The sequence below is a fragment of the Corella eumyota genome, chromosome 7 (assembly GCF_963082875.1).
Source record: "Corella eumyota chromosome 7, kaCorEumy4.1, whole genome shotgun sequence".
Taxonomy (NCBI): Eukaryota; Metazoa; Chordata; class Ascidiacea; order Phlebobranchia; family Corellidae; genus Corella; species Corella eumyota.
In genome coordinates this window covers 2,183,392-2,208,129 of record NC_137496.1, presented here as the reverse complement: position 1 = coordinate 2,208,129, position 24,738 = coordinate 2,183,392, and the positions used below count along the sequence as shown (strand labels likewise).

At 32.0% G+C, this 24,738-nt stretch overlaps 6 protein-coding genes and 1 pseudogene across 9 annotated transcripts; 3 read left to right on the top strand and 4 right to left on the bottom strand.

The window, feature by feature from the left end:
* Positions 1-247: 247 nt before the first annotated feature.
* LOC145759609 (prostaglandin G/H synthase 2-like) lies at positions 248-3,970 on the top strand. Its single transcript, XM_082573457.1, has 13 exons — positions 248-323; positions 600-719; positions 809-952; positions 1,045-1,188; positions 1,327-1,505; positions 1,602-1,665; positions 1,734-1,908; positions 1,979-2,070; positions 2,159-2,445; positions 2,575-2,722; positions 2,841-2,990; positions 3,067-3,164; positions 3,254-3,970. The coding sequence occupies exons 1-13, from the start codon at positions 248-250 to the stop codon at positions 3,692-3,694; spliced, it is 2,118 nt and encodes a 705-aa protein (XP_082429583.1). The 3' UTR covers positions 3,695-3,970.
* Positions 3,971-4,181: 211 nt separating this feature from the next.
* LOC145759608 (uncharacterized) lies at positions 4,182-5,618 on the bottom strand. Its single transcript, XM_082573456.1, has 7 exons — positions 5,449-5,618; positions 5,200-5,371; positions 5,092-5,125; positions 4,951-5,025; positions 4,776-4,883; positions 4,574-4,713; positions 4,182-4,436 (listed from the first exon to the last, which is right to left on the bottom strand). The coding sequence occupies exons 1-7, from the start codon at positions 5,616-5,618 to the stop codon at positions 4,182-4,184; spliced, it is 954 nt and encodes a 317-aa protein (XP_082429582.1).
* A 497-nt stretch (positions 5,619-6,115) lies between these two features.
* Positions 6,116-7,861, bottom strand: LOC145759337 (uncharacterized). The gene is made up of 7 exons (XM_082573143.1): positions 7,660-7,861; positions 7,436-7,592; positions 7,311-7,344; positions 7,166-7,240; positions 6,991-7,098; positions 6,783-6,922; positions 6,116-6,681 (listed from the first exon to the last, which is right to left on the bottom strand). Exons 1-7 carry the CDS (start codon positions 7,836-7,838, stop codon positions 6,427-6,429), a joined length of 948 nt encoding a protein of 315 aa, XP_082429269.1. The 5' UTR covers positions 7,839-7,861; the 3' UTR covers positions 6,116-6,426.
* Positions 7,862-8,170: 309 nt separating this feature from the next.
* On the bottom strand, positions 8,171-10,232 carry LOC145760502 (uncharacterized). 3 transcript variants are annotated; one of them, XM_082574406.1, is made up of 7 exons: positions 9,999-10,232; positions 9,726-9,894; positions 9,579-9,633; positions 9,404-9,493; positions 9,177-9,284; positions 8,835-8,977; positions 8,171-8,679 (listed from the first exon to the last, which is right to left on the bottom strand). In XM_082574406.1, the coding sequence occupies exons 1-7, from the start codon at positions 10,172-10,174 to the stop codon at positions 8,425-8,427; spliced, it is 996 nt and encodes a 331-aa protein (XP_082430532.1). In that variant the 5' UTR covers positions 10,175-10,232; the 3' UTR covers positions 8,171-8,424. The 3 variants fall into 3 exon arrangements, with proteins under 3 accessions (XP_082430532.1, XP_082430533.1, XP_082430534.1); XM_082574407.1 differs by having other exon boundaries at positions 9,404-9,481; XM_082574408.1 differs by having other exon boundaries at positions 8,172-8,679; positions 9,404-9,478.
* Positions 10,233-10,771: 539 nt separating this feature from the next.
* On the top strand, positions 10,772-12,288 carry LOC145760503 (mitochondrial uncoupling protein 4 pseudogene; annotated as a pseudogene). The gene is made up of 2 exons (XR_014286590.1): positions 10,772-10,918; positions 11,013-12,288. The product of XR_014286590.1 is annotated as a mitochondrial uncoupling protein 4 pseudogene (transcript).
* Positions 12,078-19,122, bottom strand: LOC145760501 (DNA ligase 1-like). The gene is made up of 26 exons (XM_082574405.1): positions 18,886-19,122; positions 18,198-18,477; positions 17,692-17,773; positions 17,415-17,590; positions 17,096-17,319; positions 16,806-17,024; positions 16,497-16,553; positions 16,299-16,432; positions 15,860-15,963; positions 15,518-15,619; positions 15,355-15,431; positions 15,199-15,290; positions 15,027-15,126; positions 14,830-14,915; positions 14,565-14,704; positions 14,083-14,154; positions 13,921-14,007; positions 13,764-13,859; positions 13,563-13,707; positions 13,400-13,491; positions 13,180-13,323; positions 13,020-13,108; positions 12,819-12,924; positions 12,646-12,738; positions 12,494-12,574; positions 12,078-12,415 (listed from the first exon to the last, which is right to left on the bottom strand). Exons 1-25 carry the CDS (start codon positions 19,077-19,079, stop codon positions 12,494-12,496), a joined length of 3,072 nt encoding a protein of 1,023 aa, XP_082430531.1. The 5' UTR covers positions 19,080-19,122; the 3' UTR covers positions 12,078-12,415.
* Positions 19,123-20,153: 1,031 nt separating this feature from the next.
* LOC145760512 (cytosolic non-specific dipeptidase-like) lies at positions 20,154-24,461 on the top strand. Its single transcript, XM_082574419.1, has 10 exons — positions 20,154-20,373; positions 20,516-20,682; positions 20,810-20,988; positions 21,304-21,454; positions 21,549-21,662; positions 22,379-22,535; positions 22,610-22,716; positions 22,793-22,934; positions 23,195-23,342; positions 23,927-24,461. Exons 1-10 carry the CDS (start codon positions 20,181-20,183, stop codon positions 23,991-23,993), a joined length of 1,425 nt encoding a protein of 474 aa, XP_082430545.1. The 5' UTR covers positions 20,154-20,180; the 3' UTR covers positions 23,994-24,461.
* Positions 24,462-24,738: the final 277 nt, after the last annotated feature.

Here is a 24,738-nt window from a genome sequence, read left to right as displayed (position 1 = left end):
TTTAATTTAAAATTAATATATAATATTGTACGCTCAATGGGTAATATAGATTGTTGTTTATGACAAACCTTTTTAAACAAAAACAATTAATCATACAATATAATGTATAGCCAACGGAAATAATGTGTACAATAAATCAAGGTGACTTTATAATAAACAACGCTAATATATCAAATATCACAACAAGTTGTTTTGTTAACTACTGTTCTGCAACTTTTCAGTTGCGAATTATAACTATAGGTTAAAGATGTTGTATAAATATTTAATTCTAGCTACCTTATTTGTCTCTGTAAGTTATGCAGTACACAAGCACAAGGATGTAGGTAAGATATTTAAATAATTATTAATCCAATATTTACAGCATGTAAAATTTAAAACAGTCCTGACTATATATATTGCAAAACTGATTCTTAAAATAAAAAATAATAAAAAGTTTTTACTTATTGGCGAAGTAGACGTTCTGGTAATTCGCATTTATTTATCAGGCTCAATTTTCCTAATTTTAAGTCGCTTTTAAAATCCAAAAAAAATTAAAAAATTATTTTTAATATTTTTTTAAACTTTTTTTTTAAATAATTCATTTACACTCTAAAACGCAGATGATCCATGCTGTTCGTTTCCATGCCAACATTCGGCAGTTTGTATGTCAAGACCGAAAGGAATGGATTATTTCTGCGACTGCACAGATACAGGACATTATGGAAAAAATTGTGAACATGGTAACTACAAGTATTTAAATATATTTAAAACAACACAGTTTTAATGCGAATCCTTTTTGTAATTAAATTCCTATTTTTATTTATTTTAGAGTATTTCGGAACCTGGTTTTCGTCGCTTTTTAAACCCTCCAAGTCGTTTATGCAATTTATCTTGACGCATTTTAGTCTTGTGTGGAAGTTTATTAACAACGTACAACCCATACGAAAATACCTTATGAGGACAGTTTTGTTAAGTAAGTCTTATATTCTATAACGTTTAATGGTGCTTGATATTTTGTAAAAAGCTTAGATTTTTGTGTTTGAATTTAAATTGTATTATGCTTAGTTCGAACGAGTTTTGTGCCAGAGCCAACAGTGTACCGAGGAATTGAATCCTATCCTAACTGGAACGGGTATATTAATTCTTCAAAATACGCAAGAACGCTGCCACCCGTGCCTGCACATTGTCCAACGCCCATGGGTGTATTAGGTAAGCAAATAGGTGTAAAATTTTGATAGGAAATTGAATTTACCATAACTCATTTAAGTCATAGGGGCAAAAAATTATTTAATTTGTTGATTAAGTGTAAAACCGAAAATTTGAAAGTGTGCGCATCAAATATTTTAGGTCCTAAAAAGTTGCCAGATATTGACTACATGGTCGAAAGGTTTCTATCTCGTAAGAAATTTGTTCCTTGCCCGAGAAGAACAAGTCTCGTTTTCCCCTTCTTTGCGCAACATTTTACCCATCAATTTTTCAGGACAAACTTACAAAAAGGAATGCCATTTCAAACAGGCGGACAAGGTGTAAGTAACATATCGGTTACCGGGTTTGGCAACATTTACGAGCCATATACAATGCAATTAATTTTATTTTAAACCATCATAAATACATATCTTTAGGTAAACATGGAAACTTTGTATGGAAATAACTTGAAAAGGCAAAGTGCTTTAAGATTACATCGTGGTACGTTAAATTACCAGGCATTAATTTTTAAGTAATATCAAAAACTAATCCTACTTTTAATTTTAAAGGAGGAAAACTAAAATACCAAATTTTGAATGGCGAAGTTTTTCCACCTTCTATTGAAGAAGCAAAGGTCTTCATGGCAGGGGCTGATCGCATGAACGAAACTTATCGATTTGCGATGGGCCACGCTGGATTTTTAATGCTGCCTTCGTTCTTAGTATTCCAAACTGTTTGGCTAAGGTTAATACAATTGTAACAATAATAACTTTGTAGCTTTTGATTTAATTAAACCAACACTTTGAATGTTTAGAGAACACAACCGTGTATGCGATATCATTAAAGAAGAAAATCCTTATTGGAATGACGAAAGAATCTTTCAAGCTGCAAGGCTTGTTATTATAGGTATGATATACAAATATTTCAAAATTTTTTTTAAACATTTTAATAAAGTAGTGAAACAGTTTAACTTTTGATTGTTTATATCTTTCAGGTGAATGTATTAAAGTTGTCATTGAAGATTACGTACAACATTTAAGCGGATTTGGATTCAAACTTCTGTACGATCCTGAAATCTTATTCGGCGAGGGTTTACCTCACTACAATCAAATACATATAGAATTTGATTTATTGTACCATTGGCATGCGTTAATGCCTGATCGTTACGTGATTGATAACGAGCCTCTGACTACGCGACAATTTTTGTTCAACCCAAAACCAATCGTAGATGCCGGAATTGCAAAGACATTTGATAGATTATCTCATCAATTCGCAGGAAAAGTAAATATAAATAACATTTTACATAATGAATGTATATGAAAATAAGACAAGGAATTATATTTATTTGGCCATTTAATATTGTTAAAACGTAATTTTGAAATACCTTAAATATTTATAATTTTAACCTAGGGAGCTGAAGGGCACAACATAGGAGATGCAACAATTCATGTTGCCAAGATGGCGATGGCCCAAGGACGACTGTTACGATGTCAATCACTTAACCAATATCGATTAAAGTTTGGATTGGAACCACACAAAAGTTTTGAAGATCTTGTCCGTACGTAACATATATATATAAATCACGTAATTTTATCTACCATCGAAATGTAGCACAAAGCTGTTCAAAAAAACTTAATTTGCTTTATACTATTAACCAAGCAACTTTTAAAATCTAGCTGACAAAGATGATGCGAAGGAACTTGAAGAAATATACGGAGACATTAACGCAGTTGAGTTTTACCTTGGCATGTTCTTGGAGAAACGTAGAAAGCTGCAAATGTTCGGCGAAACTATAACCGAAATTGGTTCTCCTTATTCACTAAAAGGTAACAACATCGAATGGGAATTTAAGTTCTAACATTAATTTACTGTTTTTTAAAGATATAAGCTTTTTGTTTTCAGGTTTAATGGGAAATCCAATTGGAGCCAAAGATTGGTGGAAGCCAAGTACATTCGGTGGAGAAAAAGTTTTTAACATTATCAAGACAACCAAACTACAGGTAGTGCAAGGGTTAAAATATTTGCGCACCAAAATCTATTCTACCAAAACGAAGCAATAGACACTGACAACTTTCTTTTAAAACTCTAGGACTTGGTTTGCAGAAATGTGCATGGAAAGTGCCCGCTGGTTTCGTTTTCAGTTCCAGATGGAATAGATTACAACGGCCCTACTGTACCCATACCAGAGGGGTCAGATGACTCGGCTGAGATTTTAGCCAACATTTGGGGTCGAAAGGTTCATGATCCTGATTATTACGCCAATCAGAATGGAGGCTGGGAGGAAGAGGGTATGGATGAAGACGAAGAGGATAAAAAGGAAGAAGACCAAAAAGAATATTCAGATGATTACAAATATGCTTACCATCACTTACCAAAAGTAGTAGAAGAAGAAGATGCGACCAGTAAAAGTAATGATCCAGACGATGAACCAGTTGACATTGAAACAGATGGCAAGGATGAATGGAAGCTCGATATGCCAACAGAAAATCGAGAAGAAAATCAACATAAGGAAGAAAAGGAGGAACTTTAAAGGGGGTCAGTACACTATCCCTATATTATATGAAGTAACAAACAGTCTGTTAATGTTGTTGCTAAATTGTCGTTGTTTTACAAGTGTCCGCGAAAAATAATGGACCACTGCGTACATAAATATAAAAAATAATCTATTATAGTTAGAATAGGTAATCGCATCCTTAATTTGTTTTAATAAAAAGGAAGTCGATACCATTCGTTAATGCAATATAACAATTAATTATTTAATTTTGAGCCTTGTTAAATTTATATTTTAAATCGGCTGCCTAATCAATATCGATCCTATAATTCGAAATGCTTAAAACATAAAATAATTGTTTGTACAATGAGTTTATATTTATATTGCCTACCAAATTGACTTACAAAATACAAGAGGCAATTTAAGATAATGGTGTCATAACTTTAATGCATATATGAAGGAGGTATAGGAATACCACTCAGAAATTATTGAAATACCAAGATCTATGTAGTTGTTAGTGTGTGGTTTATATGGTGCACACAACACAACGCAACTCACGACCAGCCACAAATGGTTCACATAGCAGTGAAGTACAAATAGTCTCCACCATAAAGAGGGAAGCCCCTTGTTGGTTACCCTCAGTACCTGGAACGACTTGAGGTTTTTCATCAACGCACATAGGGCTGGTTGCATGTTTATCTGAATGACCAGCTGACATTATGTAGCCAACATATTGTTTTTCCCAGCCACTTGGGCATTCTTCTCGACCCGGAATCATAAGCTAAGATTGTATCAAATATTTCAGCTTTGTTAAAAGGCCTTTTATGAAGCCAGTGACATTTTATTAAATATATTTATTTAATTAATAAATCTTGAACGAATATGCCAACAGTTTAAGATATGCCAACAGTTTAATACCTGTGTTTGTGCGTTAGCAAGACATAGAGAACAAGGCACGCTGTGATACTGCAGCGCTCTTATCTCAATCAAAGATAAATCAAACAACGTATAAATCCAACTGCTATCCCTGAACTCCAGGCCGTATATATGAGAGGCACCTTTATACAGACAAAGTGTAAGTTATTTTGTTATAATATAAAAAAAATTTTTAATATTTTACCATTATTTCCATTCACGTATTTTCCAGGAGTGTATGTTATATTCTTATGAAGGCACATAAAATCATTCACCCCACCAGTACTAGTATGATGTGCCCCAGCAGCATAACCTGTATTAAATACAAAGTATTAATATTCTTTAAGAAAACAGGATACATCTATGGATTTGGTTCTTACCTTCATATATAATACGACTTGATTTTGGAGGACAATCTCGCCTTCCCCATCTTACAAAAGTGGCTCCTCCATAACCTGTGCGTTAATTTAAAACAAGTTAATAAATGTGACCAATTATTAGTATTGTATATTAAAGCTTACCTGTTGTTGGAATATTTGCATTTAATGGAGCTACCTATAATAAAATTAAAATAGATAAAAAAATAAAAATAAATTATTTTTTTGACTAGAAATGCAAAATATTTTTGCCTCTCTGTCATCTTCAACATTCTCAGCCTGTCGTTTTTGCACGTTGTGTACATTGTTAGTTTTTCTTTCAACAATATATCGTGTGTTCTCCAAACTTCTTTTAAACCTTGACTCTAGATTTGAAGTCTGCTCTTTAAAACTAGACTGCATCAACTTAACTTGGGACTGCAAACTATAGAAATAAATGTTTCATTTAATTTAACCAAAACAGATATAAACATTTTTAGTATTTAAGTTTTTAACACTCACTTATGGACTTCAATGTTTGAATTTGCAGCCAAGAGCATACACCCGCTTATTAAAGCCAAAGTTGATACAGCTAGAATTGTTAACCCAATTTTATTACTGTTTTCCTGTTTGTAAATCTTTGGAGCTAAATCACAGGTTTCGTTATTAAAATATCGTCTTCGTTCTACCATTTTCATTTTAGGAAATTAGTTAGATTTAAGTTTTGCAAAAATATTGATGAAAGCAGAATGATTGCTAACTATATTGTCACCGACCGGAAATTAAGTCTGCAAATGTTGCCAAAATCCGATACTATGAAACTAGTTTTTAAGATAAAGCTGACATCGTTTTGTTTCAGTACGTGATCAACTGACGTAAAGAAATAAATATTATCAGGATTTTTGTACAATGTTTAAAGATTAAAAACGAAAAATAAAAAAGGAGATAGATGTCTATTAAAAGAAGCAAATAGCTAAATATTCAGCTTAAATTAATAGCTAAATATTTAACTTCCTTATTTTCGATGAAGTTAAATTTTGTTAAAATTGAAATAACTATGTAGAATTTCATTTTCTTGTGAAAAAATAAACGTGATGCTGTAGCATGTTAATTGCTATTAGCATTAATTTTCTGGCACAAAAACATAATATAAATTAAAAAACTCTAACCATATGATATTTCAGTTAAAAGTTTTTTTTGTATTGATGTTGCCAAAACGTTATATGATGATATTAAAACGTTTCATGTCTAATTTACATAAATAATTAATTAAAAACATTAAGTACTTTTACGTTTAATAATTCTAAAAAAGAATCTATTCGAAAATTACAAGTTTTTTTAGTAAATTGTCTAGGTAACAATCAACATATTTACAAGATGGTTTGTACGTAACTACAAAGACTGTTTTATCATAAACTTAAATGGTCGGCATTGATCCAAAATTCAAAAGGATATTAGTTCATTTAAAGCTTATTTTTTTTAACCTTTTCTTGTTGAAGTTTAAATGGTGCACACAACGCAGCGGACTTCCCTACCAGCTACATATGGTTCACACAAAAGAGAAGTACAAGATGTTTCCACCATAAAGAGAGAAGCCCCTTGTTGGTTACCCTCAGTACCTGGAACGACTTGAGGCTTCTCGTCAACACATAGAGGGCTGGTTGCATGTTTATCTGAATGACCAGCTGACATTATGTAGCCGACATATTGCTTCGTCCAACCACTGGGACATTCCTCTCGTCCTGGAATCACCAGCTAAATAAAATTAAAAAATCATAACCTGATTTTGTTTACTTTGTGACTTTAATTTTCGCTTTTTTTGTCACAAATAATTTTTTAGATAACATTTTTAATACCTGCGTTTGTGCAGGAGCCAAGCACATCGCACATGGTACACTGTGAAATTGTAGAGTCCCTATCTCGATTAAAGATAGATCGAACAATTGGTATACCCAAGCCGCATCACGAAATTCCAAGCCATAAATGTACGACGAACCTTAAAAAATATTTAAACTTTATTAGAAGTCCCAATGTATTGTGACAAATATTTTATCATGGTCTTACTTTGATGAGCATTGACGTATTTCCCAGGAGTGTATGTTATATTGCTATGCAGACACATATAATCTGACACTCCACCTGTATGGGTGTGGTGTGAACCTGCAGCGTAACCTGAAAATAATAGCAACTTAAGCACCGAATTCCTGAACGAAAATATGCATAAATTTCCACTTCTTACCTTGATATATAATCTGACTTGTCTTTGGAGGACAATCTCGTCTTCCCCATCTTATAAAAGTCGCCCCTCCGTAACCTTTATTCAATAAGAAATTTGTTATTATTGGAGTAGTAATACTAAATACAATATCTTAAACAATACTTACCTGTAATAACAGGACTTTGTTGAACGGGGGCTACCTATGACATAATAATAATATGGTGATAAAAAAAACTATTTAGAATGCATTTCAGGTGAAAAAAGTATCTATATCGATATTATTATTCTAACCTCTCGATTTCTTTCAGCATTTTCTGCTTGCCGTTTTTGCATGTGATGAACATTGCTATTTGTTTCAACCATGGAGCGTGTATTTTCTAAACTTCTCTTAAGACGTGATTCCATTTTAGAAGACTGTTCTTGCATCATTTTTACCTTGGACTGCAAACTGCAAATGACAGCAAAATTACTTGGCGCAATGATGTAAACTTGAAAAGCAAAAAACTTATACTTACTTGTTCAACTCAATGTTAGAAGTAGCAGCTAGGAACATGCTTCCACAGACTAAAGCCAGTATTGCGACTGTTAAAAGTATTGTATGAACTTTAGAACGGTTTTCGTTTTTGTAAGAGATTGGGACATAAACTCCAGAATCTTCGTCTTCAACATATCTTCTTCTTTGTACCATTTTCATTGTTTGCAAGAAGCTGCTTTCATAAAGGCCAAGCAAAAGTTATGAACAAATACAAAATATCATAGGATTTATATAGCTTCTTCAGGAAGTTCTGTCTGAGAATTATGCCAAAATCTAGAATTTGGAATCAACACTTTTAAAGACTCTGCAATCGAGTTTCGTATCACGATTAGTTTATGTCATCAAGTTAATCTTTACTGTGCATTTTCAATGCCAAAAAAAGCGACATAACTTAAAAAACTCCTTGATATTAAGATTACACCCTTTTATAATGCACCTTTTTGCGTTTTAGTCTGAGGCATAAGACATATGTTTGCTGTTCAAGTGTTTAAATTTTATTAATATACCAATGTTTGTCTTAAAGTTGATAAAAAAATAATATATAAATTAAAATAAAACAAATTAACGACTTTTTTGAAAGGCAAAAAAAGAATTGTGAATATTAAAAATGTGTATTATATGATATAATGCTTCAGAAATGATAAAAGAAGGTATATATAAAATGGTAAAATGATTTGTTTAGCTTAATATTAAGCTTACTATATTTTTGTAAAGTGACATAAAAGCAGCAATTTTTTCCTTTGGTTTATATGGTGCACACAACACAACGCACCTCACGACCAGCCACAAATGGTTCACATAACAGTGAAGTACAAATGGTCTCCACCATAAAGAGGTAAGCCCCTCCTTGACTGCCCTGAGTCCCAGGAACAACTTGGGGTCTCTCGTCAACACAAATTGGACTGCTTGAGTGTTTATCTGAATGACCACCAGCCATTATGTAACCGACATACTGCTTTACCCAACCACTAGGACAGTCTTCTCGGCCGGGGATCATAAGCTAAAAATGCATTGGGTTATATACCAAATTTAACGAAGTAAACATCAATTTTCGTCTGTATGTAATTTGCAAACGCTTTTCCATTGCAAAAATTCAAGGCTATATTTCTTATAGATAAACAGGTTATGCATTGATAAAGTTAGCGATGTACTTGCCTCAGTGTTAGCGTGGTTCGCCAAACATACAGAACAAGGCACACTGTGGTATTGAAGTGCTCTGGTTTCAATTAGGGTTAAATCGAACAGTCTATAAACCCAAGAAGAATCCCGAAACTCAAGCCCATATAGATAAGATGCACCTTAAATAGTAAATTAAACTCACAAAATAGCACGGTGTTGTTGATTTATGCTACTGGCCTATCCTTTCTCGAACAATTTAACGTATATGTATAGTCGAAATTTACAAATTGCTTTTTATTTATGTTTAGATTAATATAATATCACGTTGTTTCAGTCTTAGATCCTTACTTTAACATTATAGTATGTGAATACAATTACCATTATTTCCGTTGCTATATTTCCCAGTTGTATATGTTATATTTTTATGAAGACACATATAATTATTAACACCCCCGGTATGAGAAAACAGAGCACCAGCGGCATAACCTAAAACATACAGAAATAACCATGTATACTAAACAGTTATAGAAAATAAAAATAGTAAATGACAAAGATTTAATAGGGTGATAGGCAACTGTGTAAAAATAGTTTTAACATTTCTTTACCATTGTACACAAGTTTACTGGTATTTTCAGGACAATTTCTTCTGCCCCATCTAACAAACGTCGCTCCGTCAAATTCTGCTTTAAAATCGACTAATTAAAACAAGTCTACGTTATTATAAAACCTTTATATACAACGTAAAAAATCGTTAATTTTTTACTTCAAGCTATAACCTACCACAACATTCATTATTTTTATCACCAAAGTTGGTAGAAATATTGTGTGGTGGTGTCTACAAAAAAATAACAAAAATAATTGTGTTTGATTGTTGGTAAATTGTAAAAGTTGATTTAAATAAAAGTAAAAGGAACAGATTGTATACACCTCTTTTAGTTGTGTTACTTCGGCTTGCCGTTTTTTTAAGTGATGTATGTTTTCACTTGCACGTTCAAACATAAGTCGCGTATTTTCCAAGCTTCTTTTAAATCGGGATTCCATCTTAACAGCTTGTTCATTAAAACTAGACTGCATCAAGGCAACTTTGGATTGCAATCTGGTATCAATTCGATTAAGTTAATATTTTTTAATTTTGTGATATAATATTACTAACTTTTTACTAAAATTTTCACCAATGCAAGAAACTTAATTAAAAATTACCTGTTCAGTTCTAGGTTTGAACTGGCAGCTAAAAGCACACTGCCCAAAATCAAACCGAGTCCTCCTATTACTGCAACTACTCTAGCAACTTGAAACTTATCTTTATTTTTGTATGCTTTAGCAACATAGATGTCAGCATCTTCGTCAATATTTCTTCGTCGCTCAACCATTTTCATTTCGTAGGTATAAGCTTGTTCTGGTATAGGAAACCAAAACGTAGGGAAGCAAAATAAGAATAAAGTTGTAAAGAATAAAGTTGTAAAGAATAAAGTTTGCAAGAGGCAAAAACACCTTTCTTTCCCGGAAGTAAATTGTGCTTAAAATAAAAAATGAAATTTCGATTTGTTTAAAATGTTTCCGCTCAAGGCAGCAATTTTATTCTCAAGTATTCTGTTTATCGAACTAAAAGACATTTGCTTTGCAAGTACGTGCAGCAAATATTTGTTATAACGTTTTTTATATGTACTAGCGAAATACCTAGCATTGCTTTTGTGGTTATGAGTTTAACTATATTAAAATCAATCTAATAAAATGCAAATGGTATTTTAATAAACATTTAGGAATATTAATTGTTTGAAAAAGTCTCATGTAAATGCCAGTGTTGCCACCAAACTCCCACGCTGGTATTTACAAGCCTATACAAAACACATAACAAAAAAGTTGGAAACTCCGCGATTTGTCCAGTAAACAATACAAAGTTTTCCCTTACGTAATTTTCCCGGCACCGGTTCTTTTGTGTTTAATTAGGCTTAAATAACCAATCTGTCATTGATTAACATGTGTGTGTTGGTTTAGTTACATAAGACTTCACGTGGTTATGCTTAGTATAGTAAATCTGACCAATGTTGGCAGTTTTAACAAATAATGAATAAGCAATTAGTAGGTGAATGAGCAATTAGTAGGGGAAAACATTAAATTCGGTATGTTCTGTATGTTTAACTTGACTTAAACATATCCTTTCCACATATATTTTAAATACCAAATTTGACACTGACTTATTTACCTTGTTTTCAGATTTTGACTAACCTAGAGAAGTAAATGAGTAATAAAGCAGTTCATTAATTCTAAAATTATGGTGGATATTAAATTGGTATGTACCAATTTTGTAGCAGCTGCAAGTGCTTCAGCAATCGCGGAGTCTGTCACATTTCCAATCGACCTCACAAAAACTCGACTTCAAATTCAAGGAGAGGTTGCCTCAAATGGAAAATCAGCCGCTCTTGTTAAGCGGGGGATGTGGCAGACTGCATACAGAGTGGTATATGAAGAGGGTTTAACACAATTATGGAGAGGAGTTAAGCCTGCAATTTATAGACAAATTGTGTACACTGGTGTAAGAATGGGTGTATATGAGCAAATTCGGGAGAATATTTTACACAGAGACAAAGATGGAGGCTTTTCAGTTTGGAAAGCAATTTTAAGTGGCTCTTGTGCTGGTGCATGTGGTCAACTTATCGTCACACCTTTAGACCTCGTCAAAGTACAAATGCAAACCGAATATGCTCAAAGAGCAAATGGCAGTGCACCGAAATATAGAAACGTAAGTCATGGGTTAAGTACAATAATGCAAAGTGGTGGCATTCGAAGTCTATGGGTGGGATGGGTACCAAGTGTCAAACGTGCTGCTTTGGTGAATATTGGTAACTTAGCGACATATGATGTTGCAAAACAGGGAATTCTTCGACATACAAATATTAAAGACACTTGGGTTTGCCATATATGTGCTAGCGTGTGTAGCGGCCTTGTGGCATCAATTTTAAGCACACCAGCTGATGTTATAAAAACCCGAATAATGAACCAAACACGCGATAAAAACGGAAAAGGTTTATATTATAAATCCACATATGATTGCTTAGTAAGAACTATAAAACAAGAAGGATTTTTTAGTCTTTATAAGGGTTTTATACCAACGTGGTCAAGAATAGCCCCCTGGGCAACTGTATTTTGGTTAACAAATGAAGAAATTCGGAAATTATTGGGCATGTCAACATTTTAATTTATCCCATTTTTGCCTTTTATTATTTTAAGCAATATTTCATTTTATATGTACATTTGTCATGCCATGTTTTTTATAATAAACAAACATACGTTACATTATGGTTTTTTATTTTCTGAGTTACAAAAAAGTTTGTGTTTGCAACTGTTTTGGTAAAAGCATGGTTTTATTTATTATTTTCATGATAAAAACAAGAAAAAGTTATTTTTATTGTTATATGCATTGTTGTTGTTTATTCATAAGTTTATTTTTTTCCATTTTCAGGTTATTGCAGTCCGGTAAATAAACTTAATTGTTGTAACTCATGGGGATATCTTTTTTAATTTACATGCTGTGTCAATATCAACAAAACAAAAAAAGATAAACATCAATAAAGAAGTTAAACAATGTTAACAGATGTACATGGTACCAGATTTGGTATCTAAAAATAAATTTCAAAGATTTAGAAGCAAATAATGTTATAAAAATTTCTATAACTGGAAATTAAAGGCTTATTTACCTAATAATAATCAGCGTCTTTGGCGTCCTTGTCTTTAACTTGGTTTTGAATTTGTTGCTGCTTGCTGTATAAGTCAGCAACCTAGATTTTAACAATAGTTTAAATGGTCAACGTAAAATTTAAATAGTTAATTATTTATCTACAAATTATACTTGTGTGCTGTTGGTGGCTTCTTCTGGTTTTTTATCGTCTCGAATTCTGATAAATCTTGGAAATCTAAGAGAAATACCTTTTTCCGGATCAACCTTAAGGTTAAAGATTAAATGTTTTCAATATTCCCAAATTATATATATGCCAGAAAATTGAGTTATTACAAGAAACTTACAATGCCATTGCCTGCAGCATATACAGGAGACACAGAAAGATCTGCTGCCTTAACTTCCCATACCTGCACAGGCTCAAACCACTGGTCAGCCTCACTACCATTTAACCTGTATGTAGAAATTACTAATAGTTGATTTATTACAAAGTTTCCCACAGTTACGGTATCAAACATAGAATGCATTATTCAATTGTAACACAAGACCTATAATATGGCTTCGGTTTATCGGTAAGATGGTCTTTAAAAAAAGCAGAGTGCTCAGCTAGGTCTTGATCTGAAAATCCAGTTCCAATCTGCAGTAATAAAGTACTTTAAAAACATTAAGTTTCTATTATTTGTGATATATAAAAATAACTCTTCTGACCTTGCAAATTGTCTGGTATTCCTCACTTTCTTCATCGTAACAAGCGAGCAAAAACCCTCCGTAATTTCCAACTCGTTTTCCCTTACCTTTATAACCCCCTATCACAACCAGGTCAAGTGTATCACCCATTCCATCTAAGTAATCCTAAGTAATACAAAATGGGATTAAAATTAGAAATTGGTCAAACCGAATTGTAGTTTGTTAAAAAGAAAAAGTTTACCTTCTTAAGTTTAAGCCAGTTATTTGATCTCTTTGCAATCTCGTAAGTTGCATCCTTGTCTAAGGTTTTAACCATCAGTCCTTCACAATTACCTGCAATAAGAAAAGCAGGTGTAATGTAGATATTTTATTACTATTAGTAAAATGTTGGTATAATATCAAACCTTTTATTGATTCTTCAAGGAAAACAGCAATTTCATCAACATCAGTTGTGTCTTGTGCAGTGGCGAACACAAATTTCCCAACATCTTCGGTAAAATTGTCATGAAGAAGCTGACGACGTTCTCTTAAAGATTTTCTAACTAAAGACTATAAAAATTCGGTGAGATTTGAAATATTTTTTTGATTATATTTATCTTACTTACCTCCCCGTTAAGATAAAGGAGATCGAATGCATAAATGCAAACTTGAACCTTAATTGTTGCAATGTCAGCATCTTTCCTTTTTCGAGTGCTTAACACCTAAAAAGTAAATGTAAAAACAAAAATATCGAAAAAAAACTTTAAACATTGTTTGCTTTACCTGAAAGGGAAGAATTTGTTGTTTTTCTGTGTCCCAAGCAACTGCTTCAGCATCTATTACACACGACTTTACACTATCTTTTAACATCTAAAAACAACATGAAATTAGCATAAAAAAATCAAATTATAAATTAAAAGAAACAATTATTGAATGCTAACTTACATTTGGCACCCTCTCAATAATATCAGGGTATTTTGAGGTGTTATTCTCTTGATTCCGACTGTAAATATTCACCTTAAAAAATAAACAAGCAAATTAAACTCAAACACACCTTTTTTTTGTATATATCTTTATCCTCGATGTGGGAAAGTTGAATGCGCAACTTAAACATAGAGTTACATCAGTTACTCCGACCCAGTCTCGAGTTGCCTGTGGCAGTTTGGGATATTATAGAGATTATAATAGCTCGGTAATTATACTGCTGATTAAGTGCTGGCTCAGCAGGAGTTCATACCGTTTATAGCGCCTTACTCAAGGTCGCTACAGCATAAGATTAGTGGGGATTGAACCCACGCCTCAGGTGTGGTGTAGCAAGTGTTCTTACCACTACACCACGCTGCCGGTAAAAAATAGCTGAGTAGAGAATCTATTTTCTTTTTTTTTTTCTTTTTTACATAAACAAACCAACAAAAAAATCAATATACTTTTCCATTTTCTAATCTGTGAATCTGAGCTCGCTCTCCGTCGTATTTAAATTCGCAGGTGAAAGCTGATTTCTCAAATTTGTTCAAAACTTCTGACACTCCTTTTGTTGGTTGGGCAAGCATAGGTTTAAGAGGAATTCCTGTTTAAATTAAGTTTAATTATAATATTTTCGATAGGATCGAGAACTTGAATATTAAGACTGTTTTATAGTAATAAAGGGTGTAAAGGTGTTTTTAATAATTAATGAATCTAAAAACAACTCACCTGGTGTTAGCTTGCAACGGTCTGGAAGTTCGTCGATACCATGCTCTAACATACATTCAATTATGATGTCATAATTAGGCAACTCGCTAACAAACAAAAAATACTTTATTGACATCAAAAAAAAATTATACTTATTTTAAGTTTAATACGCTAGCAGAAAACAATACTAGTCACAAGTTTTTTAAAGTTGCTATTACCAATATGTTGTTTTAACAATCAGAGATTTTTCTTCCATTTTCGATTTAAGAACTTCAGGTGTCAGACCCTTGCCAGCATTTATCACTGAAGGTGGATAGTCTAACAAAAAATTGATTATTTAACAGATTTTACAATACCAAGTTGCAATAAATGTGAATTAAAATTGATCACCTTGGCCTGGTGGAGTTAAAAAAGCAGCGTTACCAATAGCAACCAAAACTGATTGCTCAGCAAGACCAATCCTTAATTTTCCACCTAATGACCTGAAAACAGGAATATTTTTGATTAAAATAACAAAACTAGTAAATAAAAGGTGATCTAACTTACCTTATAATATATCTAGCTTCACATTGCTTACAGGCAACAAGCAAACTTCGTACAAGTCCGACTTTTTGCGTCATTGACTAAAAATTAAATCAAAAATTTTCAAATTTCTTGCAAAGCCTAATAATTAAAATTTCAAAATCATGAATTGATTTTTAGTTCTTACCGAGCCACCAGATATGGCTGATATTTGTTTCAGTTTCTTGAAGACACCAGCAACAGTGAGAGCAGCAGGTGTGAACATCATTTTCTGACTGCTTTTACTTGACTAAAAACAAAATTAAGTTAATATAAGTTTAGTAATTGGTTTGGTTCACTTATGTTGTCCGGTTCTAGACAAAATATAATTACACTACGGCTCTCCTAAATTCTCTGGTCTGGATAATGGTGCGAGAGAATTATCACCTAGGATTACGGATTCTCGGCACCTTGTTTTGTCTAGAGCCGAACAACATACATGACCCTTTGGTTTTATTGTAGCATAACTAGAGATGAAAAAACAACAGACCTCAGCTACGATCCCTAAATCTCCAGTGTTTCCTACATCAATTTTAATTTTCGCTACATTACGACCAGTAGCTTCTGCTATGGCTTTAACCAGCAAGCTTTCGCCTGTAAAAAATGACAACATTCAAGGTTATTTGTGCCAACTAACTTTGCTTTAATTTTAATTTAATTAAGATTTTAAAATCAATTTTTTAAAATGGGCATACTAAAATGCACAATATTTATTATATAGCCTTTACTATTAATTTTTTTTTAAGTTTAGAAAATGATTAATATAAAATATCAGGTTACCATATTTTTTTGTGTATCGTAGAAAGTATTAAGTAGCGTAGTGAATGTATACAAGCTGGTACTTTCTACGTCATCACAAACAGGGCTGACACCTACTTTATCAATTTTTAAGTAAAAAATTATCGCTAATATATGTCTTTAATATTTACCAATTCCTAGTTCAACACCTTCATATGCGGGAGCCAGTTTATTTAAGCTTAAATACACGCACATAATAAACTCCTTTGGAGATAAAACTATCACACTTCTAAGGAAGTTGCACAGAATTTCTATAGTCCTTAGCCTATAAAAATATTAAGTTTTTAATACGTAAAAACTTAACAAAAAATTTAATTGAGTGGGTATACCTTCCAGATATATCCTCAATCATCTTAAAAGTTCTTGCCATTGCTAAGTAAGGAACACTGTAAAATAATAAAAATAATGCTTGCTTGTTTATTAAAACGAAATCTGAATTTTAGGCAATTAAAATATGATCTAATGTATATCCTGATATCAACAACTTAAAACTGGTTTAAAAATAGTTTTGTGTTTGTTTAATATATTCTAAATATTGTTTGTTTATTAAAAGTCTAAGATAAATGTTAAGCATTTAATGATGATTAAATGATTTCGAACCTTATTTTATTTATTAAACAAATTTAGAATTTATTTACTTTTTATTGTGATTCCAACATGCATGGTTAATTGGATGATAATTTTTTAATCCGGGGTTGTAATCTTCAGGTTTAATCTTCAGATTTTCATCTCCATTCTCTTCTTCTTTGACCTTTTTCTCTTCATCTCTTTTAATGTCCTTCTTTTCCATACTTTCTTTTTTTTGATCGTCACTCGTGCTTTCTTTCTTTATCTTTTTAGGCTTAGATTGAAAGAAACTAAAAAGAACAATAAGGGTGAATTAAATTAAGTATTTTTGGATAAGTAACTTGAAAAAACTAAACTTTACTTGGCTGGTGATTTCAATATTTTTGGACTTTTCTTTTTTGTTGATTTATCAGGATCAACTTTGGCTGTTTTGGGGGTTTTAGATTTTGGCGTTGATTTAACTTTTGAAGCTGGGGACTTTTTGGATGGGGTTTCTGACTTTTTGGGCGTTTTTTTAGTTGGCGATTCTTGTTTTCTTTTGGATTTTGGTGACTTTGTACTAGGCTGTTCATCTACTTCCATTTTCTAGTTAAAACAGTTAAATTAAACCAAACCATAACAAATTAATGAAAAATATTTAATTCAAGTATGACTATATAAAAAATGAAGTCCTTTTTTACCTCCTCTTTTTCAGTTTTGCTAGAATCCACGCCGAAAAGTTCTTCCAAATTTTTAAGCTCTCCGTTGACTTTATTTTTTGTTGCATTTTTTTCAATTTCTTCTTTTGTTTCTTCCCTCGGCTCAGTTAAGTTTTCTTCAATTTTTATTCTTTTTGAAGAAGGAGCCCTTTTACGAGCTATAGAAATTTAAAAAAAAACATAAAAATAAAATGTGAAAACATAGGATTTTATAACCAACTTTAAATAAACAAATAATATTTTTTAACAATATAACAACCAGTTTTTCTTTTAACAGTTCCTTTTGGTGTAACAGTCACATCTCTAGGTGGGTTTGGTGAATCTTCAGCAGAATCACGATCCTATAAATTGGCCAAGTTTTATCAAAAAAAAAAAAAATTCTTTACAAGATGTTTATATATATATCTTTATCCTCGATGTGGGAAAGTCGAATGCGCGACTCAAACATTGAGTAACATCAGTTACTTTGACCCAGTCTCAAGTTTCCCGTGTCAGTTTGGGATATTATAGATTATATATAATTACCCGATAATTATGCTGCTGATGAAGTGCTGGCTCAACAGGAGTTCGTACCGTTTATAGCGCCTTACTCAAGGGCGCTTCAGCATGAGATCAATAGAAATTAAACCCACAATCTCATGTGTGGTGTAGCAAGTGTTCTTACCACTACACCACGCTGCCAGTCACAAACCATAGTATGAACAAAAACATAGCATTGGCTTAAAACATTCAAGAATAAATCAACATGTAAAAAGTGCTAATTACCTTTTTTACGGATTTATTCTTTTCTGGTGATTTTTCCTTGGCAGTTTTTGCTTTAGTATTATCCAAAATTTCAGGAATACTTTCTTCTTCTGACGAATCTGAAATTATTCTGTTTCTTGATTTTCTTTCATTCCGTTTAACTGGAGAGTCCTTAATTGGTGATTCCTGGCCCTTGATTTCTGGTTTCGGAATAGATTTTATTGGAGATTTTATGATTTTTTTCGGTGAGTTGGCTTTTACATCATTGGCCTTTTTGTTGCCTTTGGTCGCAAAAAATGAACTAAAAATAGTTTGAGTTTTTTTTTTGTATATATATATCTTTATCCTCAATGTGGGAGGTTGAATGCGCGACCTAAACATAGAGTAACTGCAGTTACTCCGACCATGTCTCGAGTTGCCTTTAGTAGTTTGGGATATTATAGAGATTATTATTTCCCGATAATTACGCTGCTTATTAAGTACTAGCTCAGCAGAAGTTCATACCGTTTAAAGTGCCTTACTCAAGGGCGCTACAGCATGAGAGCGGTGGGGATTGAACTCACGACCTCATGGTGGTGTAGCAAGAGTTTTTACCACTACACCATACTGCTGGTCAAGTTATAGTATGTTATACTAAGTTTAGTACAATACAGAAATTTATTCAAAAATTTTCAATTGTAAAAGTTTTAAAAACAAATTTTAAACTTACGCAATTGATTTTTGAGGCATCTCCGTTCTTAACAAGTTTGTTGAATGAACAAAATTTACTTGTTTTACTGGTAAGAATAATGTTGAAAATTGTGTTTGCCACCGGTTAGTAGTGGCTTTAGATTTGCATAGAACAGTTTTATTAAAAATATTAAACAAACATTTTCTTCCAAAGTTTAGAGAGCAAATTAACATAAAACAAGTACAGGCAAAAGTAACAACCTATTAAGTTAACCTGCAGCCTGGACAAAATAATAAATTTGTAAAATTATATTTACAGATTTATAAATTTAAAAACATGTGTTATCTGGTTGTTAGATACCTTTTTTTCGGCATTAGCAAATTTTAAAGTTAGAATAATGCTTACCTTATAATTTTACATTTTAGTTTTTTTTTAATTAAAAAAACGCATTTTGTTTCAATTAAATTATTGGTTTACCATTTTTAATATTAATATTTTCGCGCCATGCGGTAAGTAAAACGCGGAGTCTATCCATTGATGTTGGCGGATATTTTTAAAGTGACTCTCGAAATAAAATGTTATATATGAGGAAGATTTATTATAAAAAATATACTAGTGTGCATAATCTTTAATTAAGTATAAATTGATTATATATCGTTAAAATGACGGTCCTACTAATTACCACACAAGCTATAAAGGACAATACATTTACCTAACAGAAAAAAAATAGTCACTTTTTGTGGGATCCTGTGCGGTTATATGTGGTTCTGTGTGATAAGTAGTAGGACCCTAAATGGGCAAAGTTTATAATAAAAATACAGTTTACAAGTATATATACACACCCATAAATATAAATGTATAAATATTTATATATATCATGTAGTAGATGTATATTTATCGCAAAAAATATTAAGCTATATCCGTAAAAATATCCAGCAATATCCGTCAAAATACACGTTTTACCCACATTTATTTAAGAGGATCAACAACATTTTTATTTCTAAATTTAATTTAATATTGTGTTAAAATCTAATTTTATTACAAAAAAACTTAAGAAATAATATTTTTTAAATAAATTCATGTTTTTTTTTTATTTTCACAAGTAAAACACTTACTTGACTTTATGCCATTATCCATTTGCTACTTCTTTCTAGTCACATGTTTGTTTTTGTAATTTTGTTTTAAGTCGTGCAGGAAGTGCAATTTAAAAGCTTAAATAAGTGTGTAAATATTTAAACTAAACCAGTAACAAATTAAAATGCTATAAAACCTAACTAATAAAATGACATTTCATTATTTACAGTTACATAGGTTAAGCAATACTTAATTGACAAATGGCTTTCTTGCAAAAAGTGTTTGATTACATTGATGAGCATCAAGATTTATATGTAAAACGCTTATCTGATGCCGTTGCAATTCAAAGTGTATCGGCATCAGCTGAAAAACGGGGCGAGGTAGTGCGTATGGTTGAGCATACTGCAGAAGAACTTCGAAAACTGGGCGGAAATGCTGAACTTGTTGATATTGGTAAGAATACAATAATTGTATTTTTATATTTAAGAACAAAGAATGTGTTTTTTTATAAAAAAAAGGTCAATGCAACTGTAGAACTGGGTAATATATTTAAACTATTTTAATAGGCAATTTTTATAAATATTTAAAAAAATAGGAACCCAGACTATGCCAGATGGACAGGTGATTCCCCTTCCTCCCATTATTCTTGGTAACCTTGGAAACGATCCAAAGAAGAAGACTTTGTGCATATATGGGCATCTGGATGTCCAGCCAGCTAAGCTGGAGGATGGCTGGGACACTGAACCATTTGTTCTAACTGAAGTAAATAATTTTGTCCATTTTATATGGAATTTAAATGCAGTGCTGTTAATTAAGGGTTCTTTCAACTGAATGAGTGATCTTGTTATTGAAATAAATACTGTATTTGACAATTATTTTACAATTTTAGAAAGAGGGTAAAATGTTTGGCAGGGGTTCTAGTGATGACAAAGGTCCTGTTTTATGCTGGTTCAACACTATCGAAGCCTATCAAAAGCTTGGAATCGAAATTCCGATCAATTTGAAGTTTTGTCTCGAGGGAATGGAAGAATCTGGATCTGAGGGATTGGATGAATTAATTATGGCTCAGTAGGAAATTTTAAACATGAGCTAAAAAGCAATAAGAATGTGGTTTTATAGGGTTGACTGAAAATGAGAGAATGGAAATTGAAGGAACATAAAATGAAGGAACTGGAAAATAAAGGTTTCCTTCAATTTCCGTTCCTTCATTTTCCAGTTCCTTCATTTTCCGTTCCTTCATTTTCCGGTTCCTTCATTTTCCGTTCCTTCATTTTTCGGTTCCTTCATTTTCCGTTGCTTCAATTTCCGTTCCTTCATTTGCCATTCCCTCAAATTCCGCATCCCTGTTTTATGTACTAGAAACCTTTAAATTTTTATTTTTAGAAAAGACAAGTTTTTTTCTGATGTTGATTTTGTTTGTATTTCTGACAACTACTGGCTGGGTAAAAAGAAACCCTGCATTACTTATGGGTTGAGGGGGATTTGTTATTTCTTTCTTGAAGTAAAATGCTCCACCAAAGATTTGCATTCAGGGGTGATTAAGAAATATTTTAACTTTATATTAGTTTTTAAACAGTAAATGGTTTGCAGCTTGTGCTTTTGTTAATATGAATAATTTTAATATTTAGGTGTTTGGTGGTAGTGTACATGAAGCAATGAGTGACTTGATTCACATAATGGGCTCACTTGTTGACAAGAAAGGAAAGATTTTAATTCCTGGGATCAACGAGACTGTAGCACCAGTAAGTTTTAAATTACAAAATTTATCATTGTTAAATAGGTGTTTACAAAACTCTTTCGTATCTTGTTTCTGCTTGGTAAGATCAGTTTGTTTGTCATTGAACCTTGCAGAACAAAGGTACAAAGTCTTTAGAAATTTTTGATTTGTTTTACTTACTCTGCAAAATAAAGTAGTTTTCTTACTCAAGCATCGTAAGCATTTATGAAATTAAATGAATTAAAAAATAGAAGTGGGCAAACTTTTAATAAATACACAAGGTGTATAAAAATGTTGTGTCTGTTAATTAATTTTGTTCCAGCACCATTTTAATGTTTTACAATCATCTCTAGCTTATAAAACGTTGTTTCAAATATTTACAAGCTTTAAAATTAAATATTTGCCAAAGTTTAAAGTCCTGGCACTGCTTAGCAAACTGATCAATTAATTATAAACTGACAGTCTTGTTTGTTTTTCCTAAATGTTTGCAATGCGCATATAAAGCACATGTCATAAAAGTAAGGGCACCAATTTATATCTTGTTTATGACTTGTTTGCATTTTTTATTAATCTCCAATAAACTTAAATATCGATTGCTGTGCGATTTTTAATTTTAATTGCAAATTTATTAACCCTGAAAGAAATTTTTTTTTTATTTTTAAAGCGTAAATGGCTAAGGATCAAATTACTTAAAAACAAAATATGCCGGACACTTTTAGAACTTTTTAACTTTAAATTTAGGTTACTAAAGAGGAGTTGGCTATTTATGACCCGATAGATTTTGATTTGGACGAATACAAGAAGGATGTTGGTGTGAATAGATTGTTGTGTAACACCAAGGCTGAGATTTTGATGAACAGGTGGAGAAATCCGTCACTCTCTTTGCATGGAATTGAGGGTAGGTAGCTTATTAACTTTTTGGTAACATAATCTTAACTGAAGATTATTTATTTGACATTGTTTAAAAATTAGGTGCATTTGATGGAGCTGGAGGTAAAACTGTCATCCCAAGAAAAGTGATTGGGAAGTTTTCGATCCGACTCGTCCCGAATCAGCTTCCCGATCAAATTGAAAAATGTGTAAGTTCAATTTACATCTACGAATTTTATTTTTGGTAGCCTGAAGCATTTAGTTGAATTTTTTGAAATGTTTTAGGTAAGAGACCATGTTGAGAAAGTGTTTGCAACGAGGGAAAGTCCCAACGAGATGAAAATTGAGATGGGGCATGGGGGAAAACCATGGGTGTCTGACTTCAATCACCCACATTATCTGGCTGGACGCAAAGCAATGAAAACTGGTCAGTGGAAGGGTTTATTTTTTTAAATTAGCTGTTTTTAAATTTAAGTTCAGGATATTACAGGTTATAATTGCTTAATAATTAAGCTACTACCTAAAAGTTGGCTTAGCAGAAGTTTATACCATTTACAGTGCCTTCCTTAAGGGCACTACAGCATAAAAGCAATGTGGCTTAAACCTAGGACCTCATGTAGTAATGCCAAAGGCTACATAACACTGCTGTTTTTTTTAGGATTTTAATTTTAAAATGATTTTTTTTAGTCTTTGGAGTGGAGCCGGATTTAACAAGAGAGGGCGGAAGTATTCCGGTCACTTTAACCTTTCAGGAAGCTACAGGAAAGAATGTGATGTTGTTACCTGTTGGAGCGTGTGATGATGGAGCTCATTCTCAAAACGAGAAATTGGACAGGCAAGCACATTTTTAAATGTTAAATACCAGGCATTAAAATCTGTAGAGGTTTTAAGTGAACACTTCAGTTAATCTGTTCTAATTACAGGTTGTATATAGCTGTGTTTTCTTATTTAAATTAAAGCACATTTCTTAAAGGACTTGTATCTAGCGTATTTTTGTATTAATACCTACCTTCCTTTTCTAAAAGTTCTTAAAATAAGTTTCACAACAACAACTTTAAGATTTAATTAAGAACACGATTAATCTTAAAAGACACACCAAGCTTTCACGAACAACATTACGTCATTTTTAAAGGGGAATTTTTATGACTAATACGAATTAAAATGCATTTTATTAAATATTAAAGTTTGCGCCAGTGTTCCAATCATTCTGATCAAATGAATCATTTTTAATAAGTTATTTTTCGGTTGCTACCACGTGGTTTCTGTCTTGTTTTTTATTACCAAGAATCTAAGATTCTTTATAAATTTAAATTTGTATAATGTGAGTCTGGTAAGGTTTTTTAAGGTCGTATTTACATAATTAATAAATTAAAAAAGTATATGTTGTTCGTAAAGAAAATTATTTGTTTTTTTTTTTAGGTCCAACTACATCAACGGAACAAAAATGATGGCAGCTTATCTGCATGAGGTTTCGTTAATTGCTTAATAATCTCATTTTCGAATCACGTCATCCTTTTAATTCAAATCATGAATTTCACTGTAGATTTACGTGTCTTAATTTCAATAATTTCACTGTAGATTTGGGTATTAATTTTAGATTTAACTAATGCTTTTTTCGATTTCTTTTTAAAAGAATTAAATATAGCTTTAACTAAAAAATATTATAAGTATTTATTTTTGGATTCTTCAAAATGTTTAATTATATAACTTTAAACTTAGCATTAGCATACAAGAATTTCATTAAACTCTAATGTAAATATAACCCAATGAGTCATAAAATGATATTACTAACAAAATGCAGAACTGATTATTTTCTAATAAGCGTTTTTGTGCAATATCAAAGTTCTGATTTCGCCATCATATTTAATTTTTGCTATTCCGAGGCGGTAGTTTTTCTGCCTGGAAAAGCAACCGCACTGTATATTATGTAATTGCAAAATAAAAAAAATCGTGACTAGAATGACGTAATTGTCGAAAGGACCAACTGGAAATAGGAACCAGTAAAACGGAAGTTAAAATAGACACGTTGCTTTTGCAGGAATTAGCCTAGTTTCGGTGTGATTTGGTATAAATAAACGAAGGATTTAGGCTCAAATTGTAGTTCAAATTAGCCTTAGGATACTACAGTTATTTCTGAATATAACTGGCACATTATTTAATCCTATGTTTTTTTGTATATGACTAAAATGTTTTTGCAAAACGCGATATCGTAGCCTAACTATTTGTTTTTT

Excerpts from the sequence above, each read along its gene's own strand:
- LOC145759609 (XM_082573457.1), top strand. The coding sequence starts at position 248 with ATGTTGTATAAATATTTAATTCTAGCTACCTTATTTGTCTCTGTAAGT. Across the intron at positions 1,506-1,601 it reads TTCAAACAGGCGGACAAGGT|GTAAACATGGAAACTTTGTA; the intron begins GTAAGTAACATA and ends ACATATCTTTAG. Across the intron at positions 1,666-1,733 it reads TGCTTTAAGATTACATCGTG|GAGGAAAACTAAAATACCAA; the intron begins GTACGTTAAATT and ends TTAATTTTAAAG.
- LOC145759608 (XM_082573456.1), bottom strand. The coding sequence starts at position 5,618 with ATGGTAGAACGAAGACGATATTTTAATAACGAAACCTGTGATTTAGCT. Across the intron at positions 5,026-5,091 it reads TGCAAATATTCCAACAACAG|GTTATGGAGGAGCCACTTTT; the intron begins GTAAGCTTTAAT and ends ATTAACGCACAG. Across the intron at positions 4,884-4,950 it reads AAGTCGTATTATATATGAAG|GTTATGCTGCTGGGGCACAT; the intron begins GTAAGAACCAAA and ends TATTTAATACAG.
- LOC145759337 (XM_082573143.1), bottom strand. The coding sequence starts at position 7,838 with ATGAAAATGGTACAAAGAAGAAGATATGTTGAAGACGAAGATTCTGGA. Across the intron at positions 7,593-7,659 it reads TCTAACATTGAGTTGAACAA|TTTGCAGTCCAAGGTAAAAA; the intron begins GTAAGTATAAGT and ends TGTCATTTGCAG. Across the intron at positions 7,099-7,165 it reads AAGTCAGATTATATATCAAG|GTTACGCTGCAGGTTCACAC; the intron begins GTAAGAAGTGGA and ends TATTATTTTCAG.
- LOC145760502 (XM_082574406.1), bottom strand. The coding sequence starts at position 10,174 with ATGAAAATGGTTGAGCGACGAAGAAATATTGACGAAGATGCTGACATC. Across the intron at positions 9,494-9,578 it reads TAAAAATAATGAATGTTGTG|TCGATTTTAAAGCAGAATTT; the intron begins GTAGGTTATAGC and ends TGTTTTAATTAG. Across the intron at positions 9,285-9,403 it reads CAGTAAACTTGTGTACAATG|GTTATGCCGCTGGTGCTCTG; the intron begins GTAAAGAAATGT and ends TGTATGTTTTAG.
- LOC145760501 (XM_082574405.1), bottom strand. The coding sequence starts at position 19,079 with ATGTTAATTTGCTCTCTAAACTTTGGAAGAAAATGTTTGTTTAATATT. Across the intron at positions 18,478-18,885 it reads ATGCCTCAAAAATCAATTGC|TTCATTTTTTGCGACCAAAG; the intron begins GTAAGTTTAAAA and ends AACTATTTTTAG. Across the intron at positions 14,916-15,026 it reads ATTGTTAAAACAACATATTG|CGAGTTGCCTAATTATGACA; the intron begins GTAATAGCAACT and ends TTTGTTTGTTAG.
- LOC145760512 (XM_082574419.1), top strand. The coding sequence starts at position 20,181 with ATGGCTTTCTTGCAAAAAGTGTTTGATTACATTGATGAGCATCAAGAT. Across the intron at positions 20,989-21,303 it reads GATGAATTAATTATGGCTCA|AAAAGACAAGTTTTTTTCTG; the intron begins GTAGGAAATTTT and ends TTTTATTTTTAG. Across the intron at positions 21,455-21,548 it reads CCAAAGATTTGCATTCAGGG|GTGTTTGGTGGTAGTGTACA; the intron begins GTGATTAAGAAA and ends TTTAATATTTAG.